The sequence below is a fragment of the Hesperophylax consimilis genome, chromosome 8 (genome assembly GCF_061612785.1).
Source record: "Hesperophylax consimilis isolate HC1 chromosome 8, BYU_Hcon_1.0, whole genome shotgun sequence".
Classification (NCBI taxonomy): domain Eukaryota; kingdom Metazoa; phylum Arthropoda; class Insecta; order Trichoptera; family Limnephilidae; genus Hesperophylax; species Hesperophylax consimilis.
In genome coordinates this window covers 10918286-10944317 of record NC_142843.1, presented here as the reverse complement: position 1 = coordinate 10944317, position 26032 = coordinate 10918286, and the positions used below count along the sequence as shown (strand labels likewise).

The following is a 26032-nucleotide window of genomic DNA, read 5'->3' as shown; positions in this document are numbered from 1 at the left end:
TAAGACATGCTGAATCAATCTGGCTCAAGATGTTGGTGCGGAGTTGTCCTCTATTCAGATCGTGACTCGATGAGTAATGGACCAAAAAATTTAGATTAACACATCGTGTAATTTAGAACTATCTTTTAACTAGGCACTTTTTTGACAATATGTGATAATTTTTTACTTTGCTAATGAATGCGAAGATTCAATCGAGGATAATTATTTAAAATTACTATAATTAGATCGTGGTGAATCGAATTGATTTGGCGGTTTTCGCTGGAGGATGCAAAACAACCAAATCTTAGCAATCTTCCTAAACAATTAAATTAAAGGCGATTAAATACCTCGATGTTTGGGGCCAACAATGGGCAAGTTTGGTGTCAGAAAAAATTGTTTGCTGGGAAAAGAAAACAATGGTAGATTGTTGACAGGCTTGTTGGTAAATCCGACGAAAGGCAGAAAGCGGGACACGAACTTGCATCAACTTCGACAACAACTGTCACTTCCGATTGGACTTCGAATCGATGCCCAAAAACTTCCGATGACCTAAATAACAGATAACATGGCTGAATCTTATATGTAAGGTCTCTAGATGTATCACAGAAATGTATTTTTGTGACCGAAATAGTCACTCCAACTTGGATGATGTTCATTTTTTTAACATCAGTTTCAACCTCGGTAGGCTCTAAAGACTGCAGTGACTAAAAAACTCAAGTCCGTCCAGAAAGAGGGGTAATGAAAACGACGATGTCATGAAAGCTTGTCATTACGAAACAGATGCAGTGATCATTGCAACAAAATATCCGCAGTGGTTCTTCCAGCACAGCGTTTATTTTAATTATATCGGGCGTTAGCCGTCAGACCTGATACTCGTCCCCATTGGAAGTTCAGAAGTGTGTCAGTGTCAAGGCAACTGGTTGTCCTCATCATCTCACATTCAAAAGTGTATTAATCTCATAATTGCATGTTGTTGATCCTGTTATAATGAAGCATGCACAACATTTGACCTCAACTTAGAGAAAATATGTTCGCGATGTAACTGCTAAATCGTCATCAATAAATTTACATAAACTGGAATAATTATTATAGTTGCATTTGATCTGAATTTTAGAAAGTATAGAACTAATGGTGTATCTCATTTGATGGTGTATTCGGAACACAAAAAACCATCACCACACAATCGTTCAAAATAAAAATGTTGGTAGATGTATAGAAACAATTCACGTAAATACCACAAATAATAATAAAGTTAAGTTTCGATATTATCACAGAGGAATTCAAAAACCAAATGAAAGATCCTTGTTTCACAAGAGCTAACAGGATACACTGGATAGGCCGAATTGCTGAACATACCCCTGCAAGAAAACTAGTTGCATTAACCTATAAATCATTCAATAAGCAAGAGTTAAGTGCCAAAAACATTAAGCTCGTGATTGAGAAGGCTAAAACAAGACAAAGCCTATTAAATCACAATTTATGAAGTTGCGCAAGAGCCAGGTGGTGGTAGGCCAATTTCTCGCCACAACGCAGACGTGGAGGCGACGCCCAGCCATTGCCAGAGCAATCGGAGCAAAGCCGTCAAATGGAGAGGCCCAGATTGATTAAAGATCATTGCTTTATTTATGGCAATTAAACGATCGGGCTGGTCGAGCGAGAACGATTCTAAAAAGGGGGACAGGGAACTAACCGGTATCGGGAGCAATTCTCGAAATGCGGGGTAGGGAATAAGGGCAAACTTTAAACGTTTCTAACATGCGAAAATCACTGTCACGTTATGTAGGTATTTTTAATTTTAATATGTAATGGTAAATTGAAAACAAGTCCGGTAGAAGGCGTTAAATTATTTGAATAAATATTATTTTTATATATGCCAACTTTTCTTCTGCATCATCAAAAATTTAAAGTTTTTTATGATTTTAACTACTTTAACAAACTATTGCACCGATATATGTACCAAATTGCAACAACAACAAAAAATTGTCAATTTTTTTTTTCTCTTGATTTTAATTTTGTACGCTTCGTCCATTCGCGTCTTAATTCAATAATTCAAATATTATGAATTTTCAAGAATTGTTGCTAAAGGTTATTTAAAGAATGAAGATCTAATGGAGAAATTAATAAGACAGAAGTGTGATGAAATAGTAGTGTTCCCGAGAGCCCAGGAAGACCAGAAATTGAACAATTTGAGCACGCTTGAATGAGCCGATTGAGGCACTACAACGAATTGTTTGAAAAAGAAGAGCAATAATAAGAAACAAGATACACATTTGATATTGGAATAGAAAAACATCGGAGGATAAAATAATAAGGAGATATTGCAAAAACGGACAACTCTACAAACATCGCAGCTAGTACTTGTTTATCAGTTATCAATAATAATAATAACTAGCAGTTAAAAACCCGCTCCGCGAGTTTTTTCTGCTAGGCCCTGTGGCCGGCACTTGGTTGGGCTTCGCCCAGTTTAAGTGATACTAACAACAGTTAAATTCAATAGGTAGATATTAGGTCATTCACGGAGAGAGGGTGAGTATGTATTGAAAATAAATTATTACAATATAGCGTCCCTGAGGTGATATCTCACAAAAGCGGCGCAATACAAATTGTCCAATAAATAAATAAATATAATTTTTCCATTTTATTGAGTACATATGCATTGATATACAACGGAAATAGATAAAATAATGTATTCTTATTAAACTTTATTTTATTAAAACACAAATCACTTTGTTTACATCACTTTATTATATACAACCACTACATGCTTTTATTATTATTGATATATGTAATGGTAGATACTGCTACCCGGCTCAGAACAGATATTGTCTAGTGAGTCGGGTAGCGCACATAATATGTAAACAAATATTGATGTCAATAAACGCCCGGGTTACCGGCAAATTTAAAAAAAAAAAAAAAAAATGTTTCATGAACAAAGTTCACCACATCAGGAGTAAGTATACTCCGAAGTAAAAAATTAAATATAGATTACAATTGGAAAGAAGAAGTGGAAGGAGGGGGGAGGGGTTGGAGTGGGCGGGGTTTATCAGAATTAGGAATTACAATATCGTTAGACGGGAAAGACCAGTTGAGTGGGAAAATATTTAAAAGAGAACTTCGTTCATGAAACATGTAGAGGTTGTATGTAATTAAGTGATGTAAACAAAGTTATTTATGTTTAAATAAAATAAATAATGCCATCACAAAGTGATAAGCTTTCAGAAGAAATCTTCTTATTAAACGCTTGTTAATGGTCAAGTAATTTTGCTTAACTATGCGTATTGTTAGCTGCATATTTAAATATTCGCGCCAGTCATTTGGTTCGTTCTTATACCGCCAGAGGGGCAGAGTGGTCGAATTTTGCCTGCAGACCCCCTATTCGGGATTTACCCGAAACATACGATTTGAATTCGACCAATCAGAGGGCCTAGATCGTCCAGACGCTAGAGTAATAATACTATCAGATAATGGCAGCATTCAGTAGCACAAGGCCACTCCTTCAAGCTGCAGTGTCTTTCTCACACGGACATTAATTACACGGCCTCCGGTCACTCCGGGAGGCCGTATAATTAACCCTCGGCACATGTAGCTTGTTGCTAGTTGCTTCAGAGGAAGTAAATAAAGCTTCATTAAACTAAGAAAACTGCAGGCTTACCGACAATGTACTGAGAGCTTAGTCAATTAACAAAATCAGCACCGCCAATATTTTAAATTGGAATGTTTCGCAAATCGTATAACTGATCATTTATGGAAATCTTGAAGTGTTGTATTTGCTCATTTACCTGCTATATTACTATCATAAAATATTCGTCTGTAAATAGTCTTCACGAAGTATTGTGTTTTGAAAGAAGTTTGCATCAGATTTCACCATACTCGTACCCAGGAATTGAATAAGTTATATTAAAAATCGTATTATTCTCGTAATTGTATGTTATTAAACATGCACAACACTTGACCTTAAATATAAAGAAAATGTCTGTGTTTAAGATCTGACTGCTAAAGCCTTACCAACAACTTGAAATCAAGAAACTGGAACATACAACAGAGTTTGTGTTACTTGCGCGATCATATTGCCAATTCGGAAAGGCGAAAAAACAATTTACTATTTCTTGAAGTTTTAAATGTGTCAAAGTGATAAATAGTCACGAAAACCATAGATTGCAGGTTTCCGAGCTTGCACATTGATACTATACATACTTTAAAATATAAACAATATTGAGTGAAACAGTATATTATCGTATTTCCTTGTAACAACTGCCATGAAGGCGCGTTGTAAAACAGATGACAGCCTTCCACAGGTCATAAACAACGCGTTCTTTGAAGGGGTTGGTACTTGTCTGAATCTTGATCCTTGTATCAGGCTATCATTAGGATTTGTTTTGTATCTGAATTAACAGTCCCGGTCAGGTACCACGGAGGCTGCAGCGTGAGAATCGTGTCGAGATCTGGCGATAAGCAATATAAGCAATGACTAGAGCCGGGAGTAATGTCGCCCGTCCCCAGGGGGCATATTAACAACCGGGACACCATACACGTATTGATTTAATGGCAAATTAATTACAGGTGGCATTTGGTCGCTACTTGCCGTGTTGTCGCTTGCTTAGATTGCAGTTTCCCTTGGTCGATTAGACCAACGACAAAAAATGTACGCATTGAAATGTGACCCACTTAGTTTTATGGACTACTAGTCTTTAAATGATAATTATTGTTGATGGTCTTCGGAGTGACATGAATTATAGAAACCAGATATTGTTATTCATATTATATAAAAAAAATATATGAAGAAAAGTTTAATTGGAATCGGCGCAATCTCCACACTCAAATGAGGCTGCTGAGTAGGTAACACGACTGACAGAGATGTCCGTTGAAATTTAAATATAACATCGAAGAAAGAAATTTATCACATATAAAAAAGGTTTATCACAAATGAGGTGGACTGATGAACTGAAGAGACTTTCAGCTTCGGATGGGTGAGAGAGAGAGCCGCCAAGAATCAGCAAAACAAGGAGATATTTGAGGAAGACCTATGTCCAAACTGGACGATTGAAGGCTTGTGAAGAGAAAATTTAAGCTTCCAATAATTACGAGAAGAGTGACAAATAACAGCATTCAAGGACAATAAGTTTAGATGTTGGTTGACCTGAACAATCGACGATCGTGCAACTTTAAACAAAACCTAAAACGTTAATATTGCTTATACCAAACTTGTCCATTTTAAATGCGAGTTCCAAATAATCCAAGTTCCGACAAATTAACGGCACTGCCGAACGGAACAAGTCCGGCGTACCTATTCGCTGACGCTACACGTCCTATTTTCTGAAACACGCCCAACCCATAGCCATCCTAGAGTCGCGGAGATTTGAAGTTGACCTCTGAGGTCACCACCTGGCGACTAGGTGCACATCCAAGCCACGAGCTGCAATTAATTGGATTCTGCGTTGCGCACAGCACAAATGTCATTACTAACACAACATGCAACATGCAAGCAGAGTCGGCAGCCGGCACTCGGCACGACGCGAGCACATAATATTACTGGTAGTTGGTACGGAGTGTATTGCACGATTCGTGTACTTTTGCGCTGTTTCTTGTGGTTGCTGGGTATCTTTCTGATTTGTTTAATGTGTTGTGTCTTGTACTGGTTTTCATGTGGGTCTTGGACGAAACTAAAATAAGGTTTTAATATCTAACTTTGAACAGCTTAATTCATGTGAACTATAAGACGTTTTACAAAGTTATAAAATTAAAAAAAATACTAAGGATGGGTTGTTTCGCAAAATTAGAACAATTCATCAAATTTCAACGTTCATTTTTGGGTTCTGTGAAAGTCCTATTTCTGTTATTATACCACTATAGGCTAGTTGCTTGACAGAACTGAAATAATAACAGAACTTGAAAATTAACTTTGAAATTTGAAGAATTGTTCAAATTCTCTGAAACAACTCGTCCTAAGTCATTCTACCTTCATTACAAAAGTCATTGAGAAATAAACGAAATTGAATATTTACAGGTTTGAGGTAATTTCAGACTTGTGGGAGAAACTGAAAAGAATTGATAAGATAAATAGAAAGACAGATACAAATTTGCACAATAGTGCAAAACCAGTACCATTTAATTATTCTGGACTGCAGTCTTTCTCTATAGGATAAAGATAGCCCGATGGTAGTCAACCTAAGAAGAAGATATCAGAAGAAGACGAACAAATACAGCATGATGTTGTGGTGGCTGTATTATATGACAACGAAAGCAGACAACAAAAAACACAAACACACCAAAAAATTTCAACAAGACACTACATTTGCAGTGAATATTTCAGAACCGACCCTGTAGAAGAGCAGCAGAATAATACAATGATATTGCTCAACGATATTATTCAATAGCGAACATTTTTCATACCAACATTATTAGATACCGAGTGGTTACGCAATTTTTAGTTCTTAGGCAGGTGTTGGGTGATTTATCTGTTCGGCGCAACATTGTCTGCGTCAGATGAAATTGGGGCATCAGTGTTCGGAATAAAGCTCGTGTCAATCTTGAATGGCTGACATTTGGTCATGGTTAACTTATCTTATTACGAACCGGATGATGGAACAGTTATTAAATTATTATCTGGCCTTTTGAAAGTAAATACAAGCGCATTAGGAATAAGATACGCAAGTGGAACATACTCTCAGTAGTAGGACCACCATTCAGAATTGAAACGTTGCTTCAACTGGCTTTAGCAGTGTTTGGTGACTAGCTCTGAATAACCAGGTACTTCCCCACTATTCGCTTCCCGCATCATTCCTCTCCTCAGCCTCAGCCACGCAACATACCCTAATTAGAGATGACATAGTCCCACTTGCTCCAGACTCTTGTGCGGTATTCACATAAAAAAGGCATTTTTTCAACAGAGATAGCGCCCAAAAGCCCGGAGTCCGTAAACTACCAGAATATTCAGATATGACAGGGACCATATCTGCATATTGAATGAACATCGCTAAAAACAATTCAACCCACGTTTTTATTCTGAGTGAGATATTGAGGTTATGTTCCACTCTGAAACGAGGTATTAATACACTAAATATTTACTATCATACATAAATTCTATGTATGTGAAATACATTATATATGTGAATGGATCCAGAGTCAAGGAGCTTACAGCTGTGCCGCGTAGGTCTCCAACAACAATATAATTTGAAGATGGAATAAAAATTTATCGGATAACTAATGAAGTAAAGTCGTGAAGGGGAGTGCGTGAAGGTTGCATTTAATGTTATTAAGAAGATATTTAAATATATTCGATCACCAGAAAAGCATCCAAGGTAATCTGATAATATACACCACTGACACATTTAATAAATGCTTGAGGGAGTTTTAATATGAGACGTAAACAAAAACAATACGAGCAAAACGAAATACAATGTATCAACGTATAGTGTTCCTTGTTCTCAACGGAAAAATCATTCAATTTTAATCAATAACCCAACCGCGTTTGCCTCGTAGTATATCTCGATGGCCGCGTGACAACAACCGAAAATGGGCCCAAATAACATATTTGTTTAATGGTTTAAAAACAGAAATTAATATTCTCATCACATGATAATTTCCAGCCGTTGGAGATACGAATGAAGAGCCCGTGCGACTTTAAAACGAATAATTTATAATACGGATACTAAAAGAGAGACTTGGGTATGTGAAACGGCTTCTTGAATGAGGTAATTCTAAAAATGCTATATCGACTTTAGATGTACAAGCTTTACTACCCGACATCGCCTGACAACACGAAACCTATCTTCTTATACTGTAATTGAAAATATTGATCTAACTTTCATTAAGAGTTACGGAACTAATTCGAGATAACCTAAAACTGTTATGAAAAAACATGGAATAAACAAAAAGTTGTCTAGATTTCTTTAACAGTTAAATGTATATTTAAAAGCTCACCATTTAAATGACGTAGCGATCTGGCATTGACCTCTAAATTCCACTGAGAAAAAGCTGTGCAAAAGTCAGAGCTCACCGTCGAGCATTTTTGCTGCTTCCCGCACCTACACTAATTTCTGCTATTATCCAAAAAATCAATGAGGTTGTCTCCTATTTTTTAATGTAAATGCATTATATGTAAAGAGCAAAAACGATAGTAAAATTAGTTTATCAATGTCTCCATAAACGATGAAGTTATGAGTTTTCAATGTGAACATTGGTAAAATGGATGCAATTATGTCAGTGCAACTCTTCGAATGGCAGTGTGTTCATTGCCGCAGCACTACAGCGCATATGCGATGATACCACAAGCTTTGGGGCGACCGCAAATATCAACGATTTGAAGACTTATCTCTTCGGTTTTATTTTCCAAACAATCACAAACTTCTATCCCCAGTCCTGAGCATTCTCTAATTAATATGGAATTTAACTGGAAGAGACAACCTCATTGATACATCGACTCACCTAAGACCTATTCTTATACATAACACATTTGAGAGGAACTTGAGAAACTCATAATAAGAGGGATAACCGTTAAGGATGCATAAATTCCAACTGTAAATGGCGCGAATGTTCACACTGTAATCACTCAATAAAAATCAACCCGTCCGAATGGGAAGGCCCTACCGAAGGTTGGCCTTTTTGGATACTCCGACTCACGAGACGCACATAAATCCTCGGGCAGTTTCCATAAAAACCGGCGGGAAGTTAGATGATTTAAGGCTAATAAAAAATATTAATTCAAATATAATAATAAACATTCGGGTCGGCGGCGGCTTGGGGCACGACAAGGGAACCGATCAAAGGACCAGGTATACAAACGCCCCCGGGGCTTGAGAGCCAGGACTCACAAACTTCACCATAAAAACCTGTTTATTTATTCAATAATAAAAGTCCACGGCCAAAGATTACCGATAGTTAACGTCGCTTTAAAATATCATGCAGCTCATTGAAAGGCTGTCGATTACAAATTAATTACATAAAATTATATTCTTACATAATAGATGGCGATTATCGAACACAATGGATTCATTTATCATAGATATGTTTAACGTTTAAATTTGTATTATTATCCTTCCGGCTTTTTTCAATGTCGAATAAAATTCACAGAAAAAATGAGTACAAGTCTTATATTATTATCTAATAGAAACTATCTAAAAATATATACCAAGTAGGTGGGAGCCAAAAACGAGAAAGGATGAAACCTGATTTTAAAAAGGTTAAAAATCACTGCTGTTACAGAGGAGAGTGAAAGGAAATCTGTGTGAGAAGAATGGAGATAGCGACCCCGGACAAAAGCCGAAGAGATGAGAGAACAAAAAAACACAGAGGGCCGATGAAACAAAACGAGCGCCGTCCAAGAACACCGATATATAATACGAGATGAACACGCGAGGCGGAACCGTGTATAGAGGAGATCAAAGGAGGAGCCGGGGAGGATAGGGACGAAAGGGAGGAAGAAGAGGGAACAACGCTGGGAGCAACAATGAGCCTGGTCCTGACGTAACTAGCAACACACAAAGCAGAAAACAAAACCTATCCCACATCCAGAAAGGCATCCGTTACAGAGAATACACCAAAGGGGTGGAAGCGAGTGCTTTTAGGATAAGGCAACGTGCTGGAAAAAGTTCGGAGAAGTCAGGGCGAAATAAAGAGAGCAATAAGCGGCAGCTCCGAGGAAGGGTCATCACGCCGAATTACCCTTGCGGGGAGAAGCCGAACAATCCCACAATGGAAGCAAACACGAAAGCTTTTTCTACTGCGACCGAGATACCTGGGGATATCGGTCGGCCATAGATATCCTTATCTAAGATCATTCATTTGAAATGTCAGGAGACACAACAAAGATTGAGTGGAGGTAAAACAACAAGCGGGCGATAAAAGGAAATAGCCGTGGAGCAGGTTGTTGGACAATTTAATTATTATTGTTGCCCTGACATTGACAAATCAATTCAAAATAACGAATCATTTAAACATCTTGGAAGAGATATAAAAAAAATTGTAAGGTTTCGTTAGAAGAAGAGTTGAAGTGCGAATCCATAAATGACGAAATGGAAAAAGTAATAGTAAAAATTACATCGATTAGACTTTATAAGTTTGATAATAAAAATTACGCCAAAGGCACGCTCCCAATTAACATGTACATCGCGGGGGCTTAGAATCACAGGGGCCTAATTACAAAAACTGATGATTTGAGTTAAGCTTTGTTTCGGTAATGCCATACTCATATTTATTAGTGACACTAAGATGTATCTCGTACATACAACTTTTTAAGAGATGCAATTGGGCATTCCAATCTGTATTTGCGTTTATCTCAACACTGTGTTTTATAGATAAGCCATTGTGATCCTAAACCCCCGATCGTAAGTAGCTTATTCGATTAAAAACCTCTAACGCCATTCAAACAAAATATAGACAATGATCTAAACCTCTTCAAAAAAGCAAACAGACAAAATCTTATAATCTTCCGATGTAATTATCAAAAATAACTAGAATACCTTGCAATAATTGATCAAAATCTTTATTCTATGATAGGTTCCATTATTTCCAAGATTGTATGGACAGGGGCGATCGTTTGGAGAACTGTTATGAAAACAAATTCATAGTGGATAATAGCTTTTGTAATTATTTAATTGAAGTCAAATACAAAATTATACCTTTTTGCAATCTACGTCGATGTCGATAGCCATCAAACTTGAAAGCATTATTAAATATTTAACAGGAGGACAAATTTCTAAACATCCGAAGATCGTTAACAGAGCCGACAGCGGATATTACGAAATCAGCGGTCGATAAACAACACTGCAAGGGGACACTGAGTGGGGAGAATCACTCTGGCATAGGAGATAGAGACATTTGAAAGACTTTGCAAAGCTTTGTCAATTATTTTTTATTGTTGCAGAATTTTTTTAAACTCAACTGACCGATAAACTTCGGTTTATGCAATTTGAACAGTTTTTTTTCGTCTAGAATTATTCTCACCGCAACTCTCTATTTTCAGTTCACAGTGTAATTTTCATCAGAGATACGAAGCTTTTCAATATCCATAAACTATTAAAATTAAGACAAGTAGCCATATTGTTCGTTCCCAATTGACTTCTTTAATAACCAGACTGATCTGTGAGGAGTCAATTTCAGTAAGGAGAGATTACCTCGGATCTATCAGCGGCATGCTTTTATGATCCTGCCGCTGAGAGCTCCGTTTCAACCTCCCTTTCTGATGAATCGTTTATAAAGAGGAGAGAGAGATCGCATCGGATGTTTTAGCGGTAATAAATACCCAGCGAAATAGTCGTGCCACTGAGAGCTCCATTGTCGCCTTTCTTTCTTACACGCGTCATTTGAATGAAGAGATATAGATATATTGCAAAGGATCTATCAACGGTATGCCTTTAGTTGGCCAGGTCGGAGTGGGACCGACCCTGGGGGTGTGGGGAAGACGGGGTAATTGCACCAGGCAGGAGCGTCTCCGACAAACTGACGATCACGGAATCGCAAGATAATGTGATTCAAATCCATCCTGAATAAAGGAGGCAACGTATAAAGGCGATAAAGGAGATTATGGACATTTATAACTTATAACTTAGACTTTATCTAATATAATTACAGACGTTAAAAACAAAGAGCAAAACAATTATCTTTTAATAAAGTAGAGCGCCATTGGCAACATTAATCCATACAAGGCAATCTATCTGAGATATCGTGATTATCCGTCATATTATTTGTCGCAGGCAAATACCGAATATGGAAGCAATTATGAATTTGTAGGACATTAAGAAACTACAATTCATTTACGATCTTAACTATATACTAAAATATCTGCTGGTGGCAAACTGAAACAACATTGAAGCTTTGACATTATGAAATTTATATAAATACGATATTTAGATCAACGCAATGGTGTTAATTAAGCCCAGACGTTATTTCCATCATGAGTTTTGATAAATATAATGTTAAAAAATAATAACTGTCGAAGAAAAAATAGTAATAATTTTCAATTTTTCAATAAGAAAAAAATAAGAATTTTGAAAGTTCGGGCGAAACCTTATCGTAAAGGTAAGTAATTATGTGAATGGTAAATAATTATGTATATAATTTACCCATCCGGTATGACTCCAAGTGGTTAGTTCCATCCTTTGTTGATCGGGCAAGATTAAGTTGTCTCAAAACCATCGAAAAAAAGCGACGTAGAAATAATACAAATGGGCGTTTCGAATAAAAGAAGAGTTGTAAAGGTAGTAGGGGATAGATGACAAGAAAAACACGACACTACAACAACATAACAGATAGACGGCCATCGAGAGGTCCAGCGCCATGCGGGTGGCAACCCGATCCAGCGGACCGTGATGTATGCTATTTGGGAGGGTATGATGTTCCCAGCAAGCGATAATGGATTCTAAACTTCGACTACCGGGTAAAAAGAAATGGACCAATAACAAAACCTTACATTTCTTTATCAAGTGATGAAATTACCTTTTATAATCGGGATCCATTACCATCTTTTAATTATTTACCATTATACAACCATCGATATTTATTTGGTCGATGATTCATTCAACCAGTAGTATTTTGGAAGGTTGAGAACTGCGTGTGTTATACTACGGCCACCTAACTTAACCCCCCGAATTCCAAATTTCTACCGATTTATAACATCTTTCCCTTGAACACTTAAAGTTTCAACAATTATTTTTTTTATTTTTTATTTAGTTTTATTTGCTGAGCCGAAAGAGTAATGAAAGTATGTTCAGAAAACTACTAAAAACACATCTGGTTCTGTTATTTATCATGTCATAAGTATGAACAAATTCAGAGTGTTTCTTTAAATGCTACTTAAGACATTTGTCGAGAGATTTCTGTCATGCTTTATTAAATATTTTCGCTTACACCTATTAATTATAATCGTTTTTTTATATTAGCGCGCTCCCTCTAACATTTGTATTTACATATCTCCCTTTTAAACCATCTTCCTCTTCTTTTTGAACGCTTTCTAAACACAAGCTCTTACATTTTTTTGTCTAGTGATGAAATTACCTTTGACACTCGGGGTCCTTAACTATATCTTTAATTATACATTATTCAACCGGCAGTGTTTTTTGATTCAAGGGTGTTTTAAACTTCAGCCACCAGGTAAATTTAATGAACAAAAATAATCCATTACACTCCTTCAAGTGTGTAATTACTCTACACTCAGAATCCTACACCATCATCAATTATTATTCTTGGATTATGCAATTCACAGTATTGCGTAATCCAAGAATCAAAAAGACTACGTCAAATTTCGTCCACGGTAAAGCGAAACGCACCAAGCAGTTATATTTCTTCATCAACCGATGAAATAACCTTTTACAATCTGCGTTTCACTATCTTCAATGTTTAATTTTTCAATCCCTAGTATTTTTTTTAACACGAGGATCTTTAATGAGCATCCAATCGAATGGGATATTAAAAAGCGAGCACTTAATAAAAAAGGATCAATACATTTGTTACGAGGGGAGTTTTGGTGACTTGGCTTTTGACTAATTTCGTATGGTATTTTTCTGTTGTGGGTAGTTTAGTGAAGATGCGATATTTTAATATTGCCGTGTAGCTACGGGTCGGCCACACACGGTGTCCATTGTGATCATCTGATGATCCTCTCTCACGTTGTTTTGTGGTATCGTGGGGCGGCCAGATCGGACTCGAAATCCAACACGACCCGCGAAGTGATAAAAAAAACAAGAAGGAAAGGTAATCCAATCGTCATTCTGGACAAAAGTAATACAGGGCAAAGGAAGACCCCAATACAGATACACGTGGAGAGGAAACAAATCCTTGATTGAGTCACTAAATTGAACGTTATTGTCTGAGAAAAAAGATTTGACACAGATGAACATTTTAATTCGAGTTCTATTATGTTTGGAGGAGGTTAAAACTCTCGAATAGTGAGGTCTGGCGCCATGACATGTGTCCAGTTTTTTTTTTGTCTCAAGTTTCTAAATAAGCGAAACAATTTTCAGTTCAAGATATTTCAATAATTTGCTATTATGGAGCTTTGAAATAATTGTTAGAATATTCCATATTTTCACTAGGAAAAATATTGTTTAAACTCGGGCGAAGCCGGGCATTAACTAGGTACTTTTGAACAGATATTTTAAATAGAAACTGGTCGGTCCAACACTTAGTAGCTACAATGCAATCCGTAACGACTTACTATCTACCAACCAGCTCAATTTTGGTAAATCCGAACAAGAGATGCGCGTACACAATTGAACAGTTGTATCGAGAAGAAAGAAAGAGGAAAAGAAGCCATTGAAACGCGTATTAAAAGTACATCGGGGTCTTGTTGCCAATATTACCTGTGAATTTACGGTTAGAATGGAGGAAGTTGCACTACAATGGAATTGGTTTTTCGCTGAAGATGCAGGAAATCATACACATACCTAATGGTTAAGTGTGAAAGCATTGAACAAAATAATCACTGGGTACATGGTACACGGTACAAAACTTTCTCGGTTGACAGAATGCATACGGAATTCCGTTATAGTCGAACAAAGCAAAAAAAATAATTATACCATTCGACATTGGAATGTGCTACATAAGACATACTGTTGAATTTGCATCAAACTACAGGGTTTTCTAATAAGAGGTGTTATTTTGAATAGCCCGCTATTTCGGTAGATGTTACTTTTGAAGCCGTCATTTTTTGACATTTGACAAGTAGAAACTACGCCATTAATAAAAATGCAACGATACACGCTTCAAAAACGCATTGAAATTATTAAAATTCAGTTGAGTGAATCAAATGCAAATCATCTTGAGTGATAAGGCCCATTTCCACCTCGGTGGCTTCGTCAACAAGCAAAATTGTCGCATCTGGGGCTCGGAAAATCCAAGAGTTATTGTTGAAAAGCCTATCCTCAAGTGTGACTGTTTGGTGCGGTTTATGGTCCGGCGGTGTCATTGGACACTACTTTTTCGAAAATGAGGCTGGAGCAACAGTTATGGTGAATGGATTGCGCTATCGAAAGATGATTAATGATTTTTTATGGCCGGAATTGGATGGTATTGATCTGGACAACGTTTACTTTCAACAAGACGGCGCTACGTGCCACACAAGCAACGAAACCATTGATCTTTTACGATTGAATATCAAAATAACACCTCTTATTGGAAAACCCTGTACAAAGGAATTGCGGGAATACAAGAAATTTAAGTTCCAGTAATGGAGATAGATTCGAATCGCGAAATATGTGATATTTAAAGCATATGGTCATCTCCTGCCCTAAAAGGAACATTATAATTGACCGGTTAATAGCCATTGCTGATTCCCATTGTGGCGTCGCGGGTTCAATCATCTAATAGTCAAGACCTCCATCAATGGACAAGCAACATTTTCCGCATTTTATTTTAAAATATTATCCGGTTATTTATAAATTAATAGCTGACGTTGACACGGCGTTGCTGATGGTTATCCTTAGGAGTTAGACGTATTCCATCGCGGACTTTTCTGTAGGCCGTTTTTAAGATATACAATTCCGGAGTACATTATTTTGATGCATCTCCCTGCGCTAGCAATGTAAGAGCCCAAAAAAAAAATTAAGGCTTGATTTCAAAACACCGTTTTTTTTTTACTTTCTATAAATATAATATGCATGAATTATATATTATATAATTATATACCTTCCGGAAGAAATTCTCTAAATGATAGTGAAAACCATATAAAAATCCGTTGAGTAGTTTAGAAGAACTAAGCGCACCAACAGACATACGCGGATGGCGACTTAATTTTATAGTATTTAGAGATTAAAGAAAAGATAAAAAATTAAGCAAACGATTCCAGACTATCCAGAAATTATAAGTTTGTTGGTGGTTAAGAAAATTATTATTTTTTGAGTATTTTAGCAATATCTTAATTAAATTTAAATATGCATTTATTGCAGGTTTTAATTAATTATTAGTCTGAAGTACACTGGAATATGCTTCGCCAATTTGGAAGCCGCGTTAAATTGCAATCGAAAGCGTACACAAATTTCGAACCGAACTTCTAACCCTGATTAATTTTAACATACCTTTGAGACGTACACGCCATTAGCACTATTCCACATGCTTAATTACAAAACAAATGCAGAAGTTAATTCACCAATTAACCGTGCTTTTCATACCTTCAATAATATTTTACTAAACTCTACATCGACATTTTTTCGCATTCACTGCCCACATTTAAAAGGAGCATCATATCAATGATATAAACTGTTCAATGCGCATACATGTCCCGTCACACATCTCCACTTCTCATACCACACATAAGACATTACAAATCCATAGGTATACAGGTATGACATATGTAATATATGTAAATTGTTTCATCACTGTGATCAAAGACAAACATTCCCGGGTCACGAATAACCCAACAATGTTTGAAAATCTCCTACTACCACCACAGAAAGCCGAAAATATTTTTTTTTTTTTTTTTTTTTTTTTTTTTTTTATCTGCCTACCACTCAATGGTACATAGGCTTACTAATATCCCACTTGACAAGAAAGCATACGAGAAGGAAAAAAATACAATCCTAACTATTGCTAAAAATAATGGCTTCAAGGGTAGAGACATTGAAAAAATAATTAATAATAACAAACACAAAAATAACCTTAAATTAATTTACCCAACGACTAATAATAAGACGAATAATAAATTCGGGTGTTTAGAATTCATCGGACAGACATCTAATAAAATTGCCAAAGTCCTCAAAAAGTGTGGTTTAGATATTGCCTTCCGCACAAATAACAACTTAGGATCATCTCTTAAAAACTCAAAAAGTAAGGTACTCAAATTACAAAATAGTGGCATTTATAAACTCCAGTGTGACGAATGCAACGCTGTTTATGTTGGACAAACGGGCCGGTCCTTTAACACTAGGTTCAAAGAACATATAAGATCTTTTAAAAATAATAATAAAATACAATCTCAATTTGCCAAACATCTCCTAGATGAAAATCACTCACTTAATGATAATAATAAACCAACTCCGTTACACATACAAAATAAAGGCCGTAAACTGAATCTTTTAGAGCAGTTAGAAATTAACAAAAACTCTAATAATCCAAAAGCTATTCTAATTAATGAACAAACAAATATAATTCGTTCACCCCTACTAGATATCTTCAAACCTAATGCAAATATGAGTGCACTATGAAGTACTTAATTATGCTATTAAAATAACCCTATGAGTCATCGTTTGGGAATAACTAACATAAAGACATTCAGTCAAATTTAAACATTACACTAATTGGGGAAACTTTGCTGGGGTAATAACCATTAATAATTTTTGATATTTTACTTAGAAATCAATTAAGAAATCAGTAAATGAAATTAAAATACCTACCTAGAAATAATATAAATTTATCGTCTGTAAGTGGGCTACCCACAGTTTGATAATGCCTTCAGAGGGCGAAACAGATGTCACGCGTAATAATAATTACACAGCAGAACTTGTTTAAAAATAAACTGTTTTTATAAACCCAATAATAATATTATTGTATATATAAAAAATAAAAAAATAAAATGGAGTTCTACAAATTAAACTTAATAACAATAAATACCGAAAATATTGCTTGTGTTGTGATGGAGGACTTAGCCAGCCAAGGAATCGAACACGCGACGCTCGGGTGAGACCCAAGCGCTATGCCCACTCAACCACTGACCACTCAACTACTATATTGTTTAAACAATATATAATAAATAAATAAAACAATAGCATCTACATGCTAGGTGGTTCAAACTATGTAAGCAGCATTATGGCAGTAATTTCAAGAAATAAGAGAACCTTCAGAATAGGTTTTATAAATAAACATAAATAAGTTTTTAATATAAGTGTGTTTGTCGGAAGTGACTTGCCAGGTAAGTATGTTTTGGTATCTTTTCTAAATAACAAATGTAGATCCTAGGAAATAAATTGTACAGCGCCCTTGAGGTGATTTTTCACAAAAACGGCGCTCTACAAATTATCCAATTATTATTATTATTACTTTTATTAAGTAAACATATTGTTATAGGTTAACGTATTTAGAGCATAACGTACTTGGTACCAGTAAATTAAGCTATATATAAATATCTTATTAGTACCTAGTACTAACATAGGAAGTTTTAAATATTTCAATCAGAAAAATCGAAAGGTTAAGGTACAGTGAATACTATAACATGTATTACTTTGAACGGATCATCGGGTCCGCAGCGAGCGGAACGAAAAGTGACGCGACTTGTGTTATGTTTCCATCGAGTGACGCCTTTTTTCAGTAGGGCAGTTGTATGTCGCGAGTATCGCGTTGTGAGTTACAACTATAACAGTATTCATCGCTGTTCAACCAACTGTTCATGCTCCAATTCGTGGGAAAACGACGACAAGTTACAAGAGGTAGAATAACTTATGTCGTTTGACTCATTTTACCTATAGGTGTTGAGCCCTATTCGCGATTACACCTCCTTATAGAAAAATATACTTTTTAGTTTATTTGTGTAGCTGTGATATCAATAATTGAACCTTGAAAGTGGGCAGATCTGGAAATATCCTCAAAGCCGGACACCAAGAAGCATATAGTAATTATCCGTCGTCCCCTATAAAGTCGATGAGTTCATTCACTGTACAATTGTGTCCTGATAATAGACATTGCAAGGCTGTCCAAAACGTTCCCTAAAGAAGTAGAAGTAAGCGAAAAATCTCCAAAAGTCCAACAATATGAAGTGCAATAATTACAATAAAATAACTTTGTTTTAATGTCACTTTATTGTATAATATATTTTCAACACTATGGGACACAATACTTAGGTGATGTCGATATATTCAATATTAACTTTGCGAATTTTGTGGATCACGTAAAAGATTTATTTCAACACTATTCCTAAATGGAAGTTGTATTTTTGTAAACCAGTCAAATCGCTGTATTTTTTTAATTTATGTTCTTGTTCTTTTTATTTTTGTTCCTTGCATATATTATTTTTTGATGTAATTTTATTTTTATTATTTCTTTCTCATGTTTCAAAATTGTCTTTCATCAAAATTGTATCACCTACATGTAAAAGCCCTCTGGGGGTTAAATAAATAAATATATAAAACCAACCGATTTCGGTTCACCCTCAACCTTTATCAGGATTATATGATATTATTTAGTATTTTATAAGTTATTTTATTCCAATTATTATAATCATGCATATCCACAAAGTGTTTGCTAAATGTAAAAATTAAATATGAAATGGTTTTTCTCAACCAAAACACCATAAGAATGTTCAGGTTTTGATTTGACTTATCTTTCTAACATTAATTTTGTTGTCATATTTATTATTGCCGTAATTCATGTAACATCCTACCCCTTATTTTATAGCTTCCATTATTCTTGATTTCATGCAATCTATTTTGTAATAGGATCATAGTCCGTAAATAAATAAACATAATACTCTTGAATGTGAGAATCTTAAATTACAAGGGAGGATGATGTTGCTTCTTCTTCGTAATAAGGGTAAAAGGTTTCAGAAGGCGTTTGTAACATGTGTGGTCTCGCGGTAACCCCAACTTAATAGCTTCCTAGACACAAAGCCAGATCAATACGATCTGAACATAAATTTGAATAATAAAATAATAATGAGTTTCTTTTCAATCCTTCCAGAGATCCTCGAAACAAAAACGAATTCCGAGTTCAAGAAGAAGTTGCGCGCTTGTCTATTCGTTTAAGTATTTTGCGTGCAAACGAGTATTCCTAAAAAGAAAAATCTTTGAAATGGAGAAACCAGAAATAGATGATTTATTGCATGAAATAGCAGCCAGCGGAAATTCCATGATAATTGTTTAATAAAATGCATTATGCTAAGTTGTAAACATTAAATATCCGATGTGTGAGATGCCATCGGCATCGTGCAAGATTTTTTTTCCATATTTGCTCGGAGCCAAAAACCAAGTTTGGGTCAAAGGGCCGACAAAGTAAACTATCGAGCCCAAGCGTGCGTGCAAACAATTCCACACCTCTGAAGAAGGTTATGTTATTTACATGCAAACAAATGGGAGGAATAGAAGCTCAAATACATGAATGAAGAATACATCGAGAGTGAAATACGTATCTATCGACGTTGAAATTTCTACGAAAAAAAAATCACAGACTCGATAAAGAAGTTTTAAAATTTAAAATGACAACAACTATTGATTCTTGAAGACCCATTCACGGTAAAATATCGAGAAAATGTGATAACAAAGAGGCGAAGATGATTTTTTCAACAAACACTGAAATTTTTTTTAAGACTGTTGTCGGTCTTACATAAAGGCTATAATACTCGTATGGCATAGGTTTGGGTTTAGTAACATAATACTTTAAAACTGAGCAAGATTCTCCCACTGTCCAACGAGTTACTGGTTTCGACATGAGCTACCACAACATTGATTTTAGTTAGTTGGCTTTAACGTTTAAATCTAACCCACGCCTTCACAAACATGCAGTTGAAGTTAAACAGGTGTCAATTCCAGGAAAGGAAAATAAACGCCATTAAAATGTGTACAGAACTCAGAACAAAACAGCCACGCTTCGAATAATAATTAAGGCTTCTACAAAGTAAAACGCAATATTGATTGAGTGGGCTTGCTAAAGCCAATAAAAACATTAAATATTACTACACAATGCAGGTAAGTTATCGGATAAGATTGATGAAAGGCTTTATAAATAAAGACGCCACATCTTTGAAACTTAGGTGACTGTTACAAGTGTAGTTCCAGACTGTAGAGTGCAGAATGAAGATTGCCCTGATGTCAACCAAATACCTGAAGAAGAATAACAGTACTCAATTGCTTTCAGATTACTTTTGCATCAATATCCTCGAATATATTGAATATATAATGGTCATTCAGTTCAAGCGCCAAATTCGGAACTAGGGTTAAATTTTATTACTACTTTTGAAACTTAAGGTTTTAAACAATTATTGTAATGAATAGAAAATATATTAGATTTTAACTACCGCTTTAGCAATACCACGCTGATACGACCCGGCCTAATTCAATGAGGTATAATAAATATGATATTCATAAATAGAGTATAAATCCCATACAGACAGTAACTTAACCCGTCATGGACGGATCGTTAACACGTGAACTTTTTTTCGATGCTATTTTAACCGTTATGCTCTGAAAACTGAATAGAGGACAAAATCATGCTAATAACACTTTTTGCTCAATTTTATTTTACGAATAATGTCTCTCCGGGGGTATTATGACGATTTTATGCTGGCTTTTCATAGTTTAAAACCCTGTTCCATTCAGTTGTCGTACACCATGAGGGAGGGGTCTATCCCGTTCAGCAGCGCTCTGTTCTTATGAACTATGCCGAATTACCAAAATCGGTCGAACAATGGTTCGCATGAGCTTTAATAAAGTGGAGCCATCTTATGCTACGTATACATACAAAAGGAAAGGCTTGCAGTTGCTTCGTTTCTTTCCCCTAGTTCGTGGCTCGGTTCGCGTTTAAGTTCACAAATGTATACGTACCATAAGAGCACGTAGTGTCATAAGAGCACGTAGCATCTAATTACGTAGGGTAGTGAAACAATCCTTGCCTCGACAGGATACGGAGTACATATTGTGTAGGAGTCAGTGTGTGAGCATGGCTCCGCACTAAATTAAAGAATATATTCTGCTACTGAGGGCATTACGCTGACGTCAGTAGCCGGCTGGCTACCACTTGAAGTGTAGAGATGTAGATAATGACACACATGTAAGATTAAAGGGAAGACTGACCAGTAGAAGCGAAGTGCTGATAATACTGCGACAGGTAAGTCAGGATGGAAAGTCTGTCAGGGACGGCGTACTGTGCCATGTCCTCGGCATCGAGTAGGGCCGGGATGCCCAGGAAGGACTCGGCGGTGCGGAAGGCCAGCTCGTTGTTGTGGTACACATCCTCTTTCTTTAGGCTCTGGAAGTCACTGCAACAAAGGAAAGTACACAAATTAGATAACTGTAAAAAAACATACACCAACCGGTCGGAAAGAAACTTCAGCGTAAAAGGCTGAAACCAATGTAAACAAAATTATCACTAGAAAACGCACTTTTCTACGGTAGGTACTACCTGCTAATTATCGGTTGAAACATGTGTTTCGATGAGTTCTTTTAACAAAATGAAACACTGTAACTTTGTATACATCATTTTAACTATACGAACATGTTAATCGGTTGCGGCACAACCGTGATATTTTTATTTGGTACAATATTTTTCACATTTCAAAGTTTTCCAGTAATGTTGGCCTCACTGGGTGGCTAGCCCGTGCTGAGGCCTTCATTTTATAATATGAAAATATAATCTACATAATACATTTAAAGAGAAAATAATACATTTAATATATAATCTTGTGTGTTTGTGAGTGATGTGTGTTTATATTGGTTTTGTGTGTTACGTGTAGGTTTTATTTTTATTTTATGACATTTTGGTAATATTGTCTTTTTTGTTTTTTAATCCATTTTGTAATTTTGTGTGTGAATTTATTTTTATTTTCTTCAATTTTAATTTCATGTTTTACACTGTTGAAAGCTTTTATAGCATGGTATTGGTAGTGTCTTTGTCCAAAGCTTGAATTTACTGTCGGAGTTTTTATGTTTTCTTTGTACGCTTGTCTAACTGGTCTGTTAGTGTTAGTGTTATTGTGTGTACGTTGAAATTTTTTTTTTGTCAGAAATGTAGTTTAGTAGTGTTTTAACGTATAATTGGCGTATATCTAGTACGTCACAGCTGTTGAATATTTGGTCTGTATCAGTCAGTCTATGTTTTTTTTAGTATTACCTTTAAGATCGTTTTGAACTGAACGCGTCCTTATATAGTTTATTTCTGGCCTGACGAAGGCACGATTGTGTCGAAACCGGTTGGTGTGTTCACATGGATACGAGGACCATCGAAAAAGTAAGGTTACAAGAGACCTTTTTTTTTCGAAGTCTCGAAAAATCATTTTACTGCAATTATTATTTAAAAAACCACCTCAGGGATGCTGTGCAATTTATCACGAATAAGAAGAGCTATTCAGAACCGCAGAAGGGCAATGGTGACCCCGGGAGTCAGCTTCCTGAATGACAACGCCAGGTCCCACACCACGCGAGCTACACAGGAGCTGCTGACATCGTTTGGATGAGATATTATCACCAAAGATATTAGAAGAACGAGATGTGCTATAAGCAGTTCATACTGTGTGGAATTGTTTTGCCCAGTGTCGCCGGTTTTGTTCACCAATATTACTGCACACCTTCGCTTACGCTAAGGTATCCGCACTAATACATAGAACAGATTTCTGTGCGTACACGTCCCGATAGTATTCAAAGTACCCTAATTAGGTAGTACTCCGCCTACGGTTCGGCGGCCAACATAGCATATCTCGTTCTTCTAATATCTTGATCATTTTATCACCAACCCCACATCACTAAACTGAAGAAGTTTTTGGGTGGGAAACGCTTTTACAACGATCAGGAGGTCGAAGAAGCTGCGAAGAAGAGGAAGAAGAGGCCGAAAGAGCTGGCGGCGGAGGTCTTTGACACTGGCTTACAAAATATGGTAACTCGATTACAGAAATGTACCGAAAATAATTTAATATATTTTTTGAAGTATTCTGTGAATTTCAATTAAATACAAGCATTTTTTCGATCCTACATAAATGTTGTAACCTTACTTTCTGGATGACCCTCGTAAATAAAATTTATATACTTACAACGTTACTGAAAAATTCTCAGTTAAAAGTGAATGTTTTATGAGGATGGCGGAACACGTGTTATTGATATTGACATACCGATACTGTCGCATTCCGTCATGACATTTATTAGGAAAAGAACACGTGTTCTCCGTATATTCTGAATGACTAATATTTTAACAGGAAATTGGCATGCTATCACTTTTTAATATGATCATTTTTCTCCGTGTAGGTATAGATCTCGTTAATAACCCAACATTAATTAACCAGTAAATAAAGCGCATCAAACCGAAGCTCATGATTAATGCCACATCAGGACATAATCATTTTTCGAGGTAATTAAGCTACCCGTAACTCGCAGAGCGGCTAGGTCACACTCAAGCAGCCTTGCTCAGTATTCTCTCACAACGATTCTTCCTTCCTGTCACAATCTTCCACACAGGACCTCGCACAAAAGGCAGTATTAATCGGCAAAAAATAACATTAATCGGCGGCCATAAATCACAGGTAACCATGGACCAGAATGGGGCCCCGGCGACCTCTGGACACTTAATCAATTTGGAGCCGACACGACGTAAATAAGATGGCATTAATCCATTCAATGCAGTTTACTTAATTAAGGCACGGGGATTTATTGACGTCGTTTAGCATAACGCAATAACAAAGGGGAGAGTTTTAGTGCAAATGGCGCAATGGGAAGAGTTGAGGAACGATGGAAAATTGCACATTGCAGATCATCAGCGAAATGCTGAAAATTTGATCATATTCATAAAACGCCACGTTTACAAAATATCGATCAAATTTTTTATCATGGTGCTTGCGTTTAGTCTGCAGTAAAACGTTTTGTCCCGCTTTGGGGTCGTCGAGCGTAGTTTTAAGTTTTGTCCACTGAGCGCGCAGTGCAAAATAAAAGAAATTGTTGACTACTTGTGACGTTCTTCAAGGGACTTAGTAATAAAAATATTATTTTAGTTTGAATTTGCGACTGCGGTGAATAAAATTATCCATTCTGGCAAGTATAAATTTAAATGTAATGAAAGTTTTCGTTCAAGCGGATGATACTCTCAGTATCACAACCATAGAATTCAAAGGAAATATTTGTTTAAAATGGCGTTAATAAGATAGTTAGATCAGATCTGAAGGACGTGGAACTTCCCAACCTATTCCCCTTTGCCTCTAGCATTACAAAATTTCTCAGAAATAAAAATGCCATAGTTGCAACGTGTGCAGCACCGTACGACATATAAAAATTTATTGCGAAAGAACCTGGAATTTTGATAGAAAAATAAAAACGCAAACATGAAAGGAATAAAAGGTTTCATCATCTTAAAAGGCCGTAATTTCATGAAACTTTTCAGCGAAATTAATACTTTCGTAATAAAGATTTAACTATTATTGCAGTTGTAAAAGGGAACCAAAGTTTTATTGGCCGCTTAAGGCTTGCTCTGCGTACCCACGCCTAAAATTAACGTGATGAGGCAATTTCAATCAAAAATAATTGATTCGAAAGGCGAATATGTGATAGCTAAACATGCAAAGACTAAAATAATATTAAATAATATATTATTTAGATAAAGAAGTGTTTCTTTCACGTAACGGGGGGCCGAATAGTCTACCTTGTGGAACTCTTTGTTTTTTAAATGTATAACAAGCTATGTACATGAATCGCGAGAGATTATTATTATTATGTCAGGATAATAAAACCGCAACGTATTTGACGTGGACACACAATAAAAAAGATTACTGACCGAAACGATGAATGCAAAAGCATACTCATCATGACTCGTGGTAGATTCGGCTGGAATATCTCCATAAAAGATTAAAGGTGCGATGCCACGAGTAGAACAAGGCCGCAGCTTGTACCCTCGCGCTGTGGTATGAGTTATAACTGTACACACTCGCTTAGTTGGAGATGAACTCCTTGGTCTCGACCGATAATATTCGCGAATTAATGTTGCATATTCCCAAACTGGTTTGGGGCTTGAGTAATTTGATGCAATCGGCACCTAAAAAGTCGGTCATCCGAGACGATTCTCATACTATTCTACAACGGTTCGGACGATTGGGTTTTGTAGATATTGTAAGCATCAGATTTTGATTTAGTATTTTTGCAATAAAAATATATCTGCAAAGGATTTCATTTTCATATAATTGACGCCACAAGGTAATATTGCAACTATTGAAGAAATATATATAAATATATGAGTATTAACGTTAGTACATAATTGATTCAATTGATCGTACCATGTCTTCCTGAACATCAGTCTTTCGCTCTTAATTATTTTGATAGCACCGTGTAAGGTAAATGACAGCTAAAAAAATCTCAAACTTAACTCTAACGAAATAACCATCTCGATATTTTCTCACCAGGGGTAGGCAGAGAAGATATAGAATAAAACACACCTCTGTATTGACACACAC

The 26032-nt window shown here is 36.1% G+C and overlaps 1 protein-coding gene across 3 annotated transcripts in view; it reads right to left on the bottom strand.

The window, feature by feature from the left end:
* The window catches only part of MICAL-like (protein), a 206057-nt gene that overhangs the window by 91086 nt on the left and 88939 nt on the right, over window positions 1-26032 (bottom strand). For all 3 annotated transcript variants that reach the window (XM_089634860.1, XM_089634859.1, XM_089634861.1), the window contains exon 3: window positions 21684-21868. In XM_089634860.1, the coding sequence (XP_089490986.1) occupies window positions 21684-21868 (185 nt within the window). The remainder of the gene's footprint in view (window positions 1-21683; window positions 21869-26032) is intronic.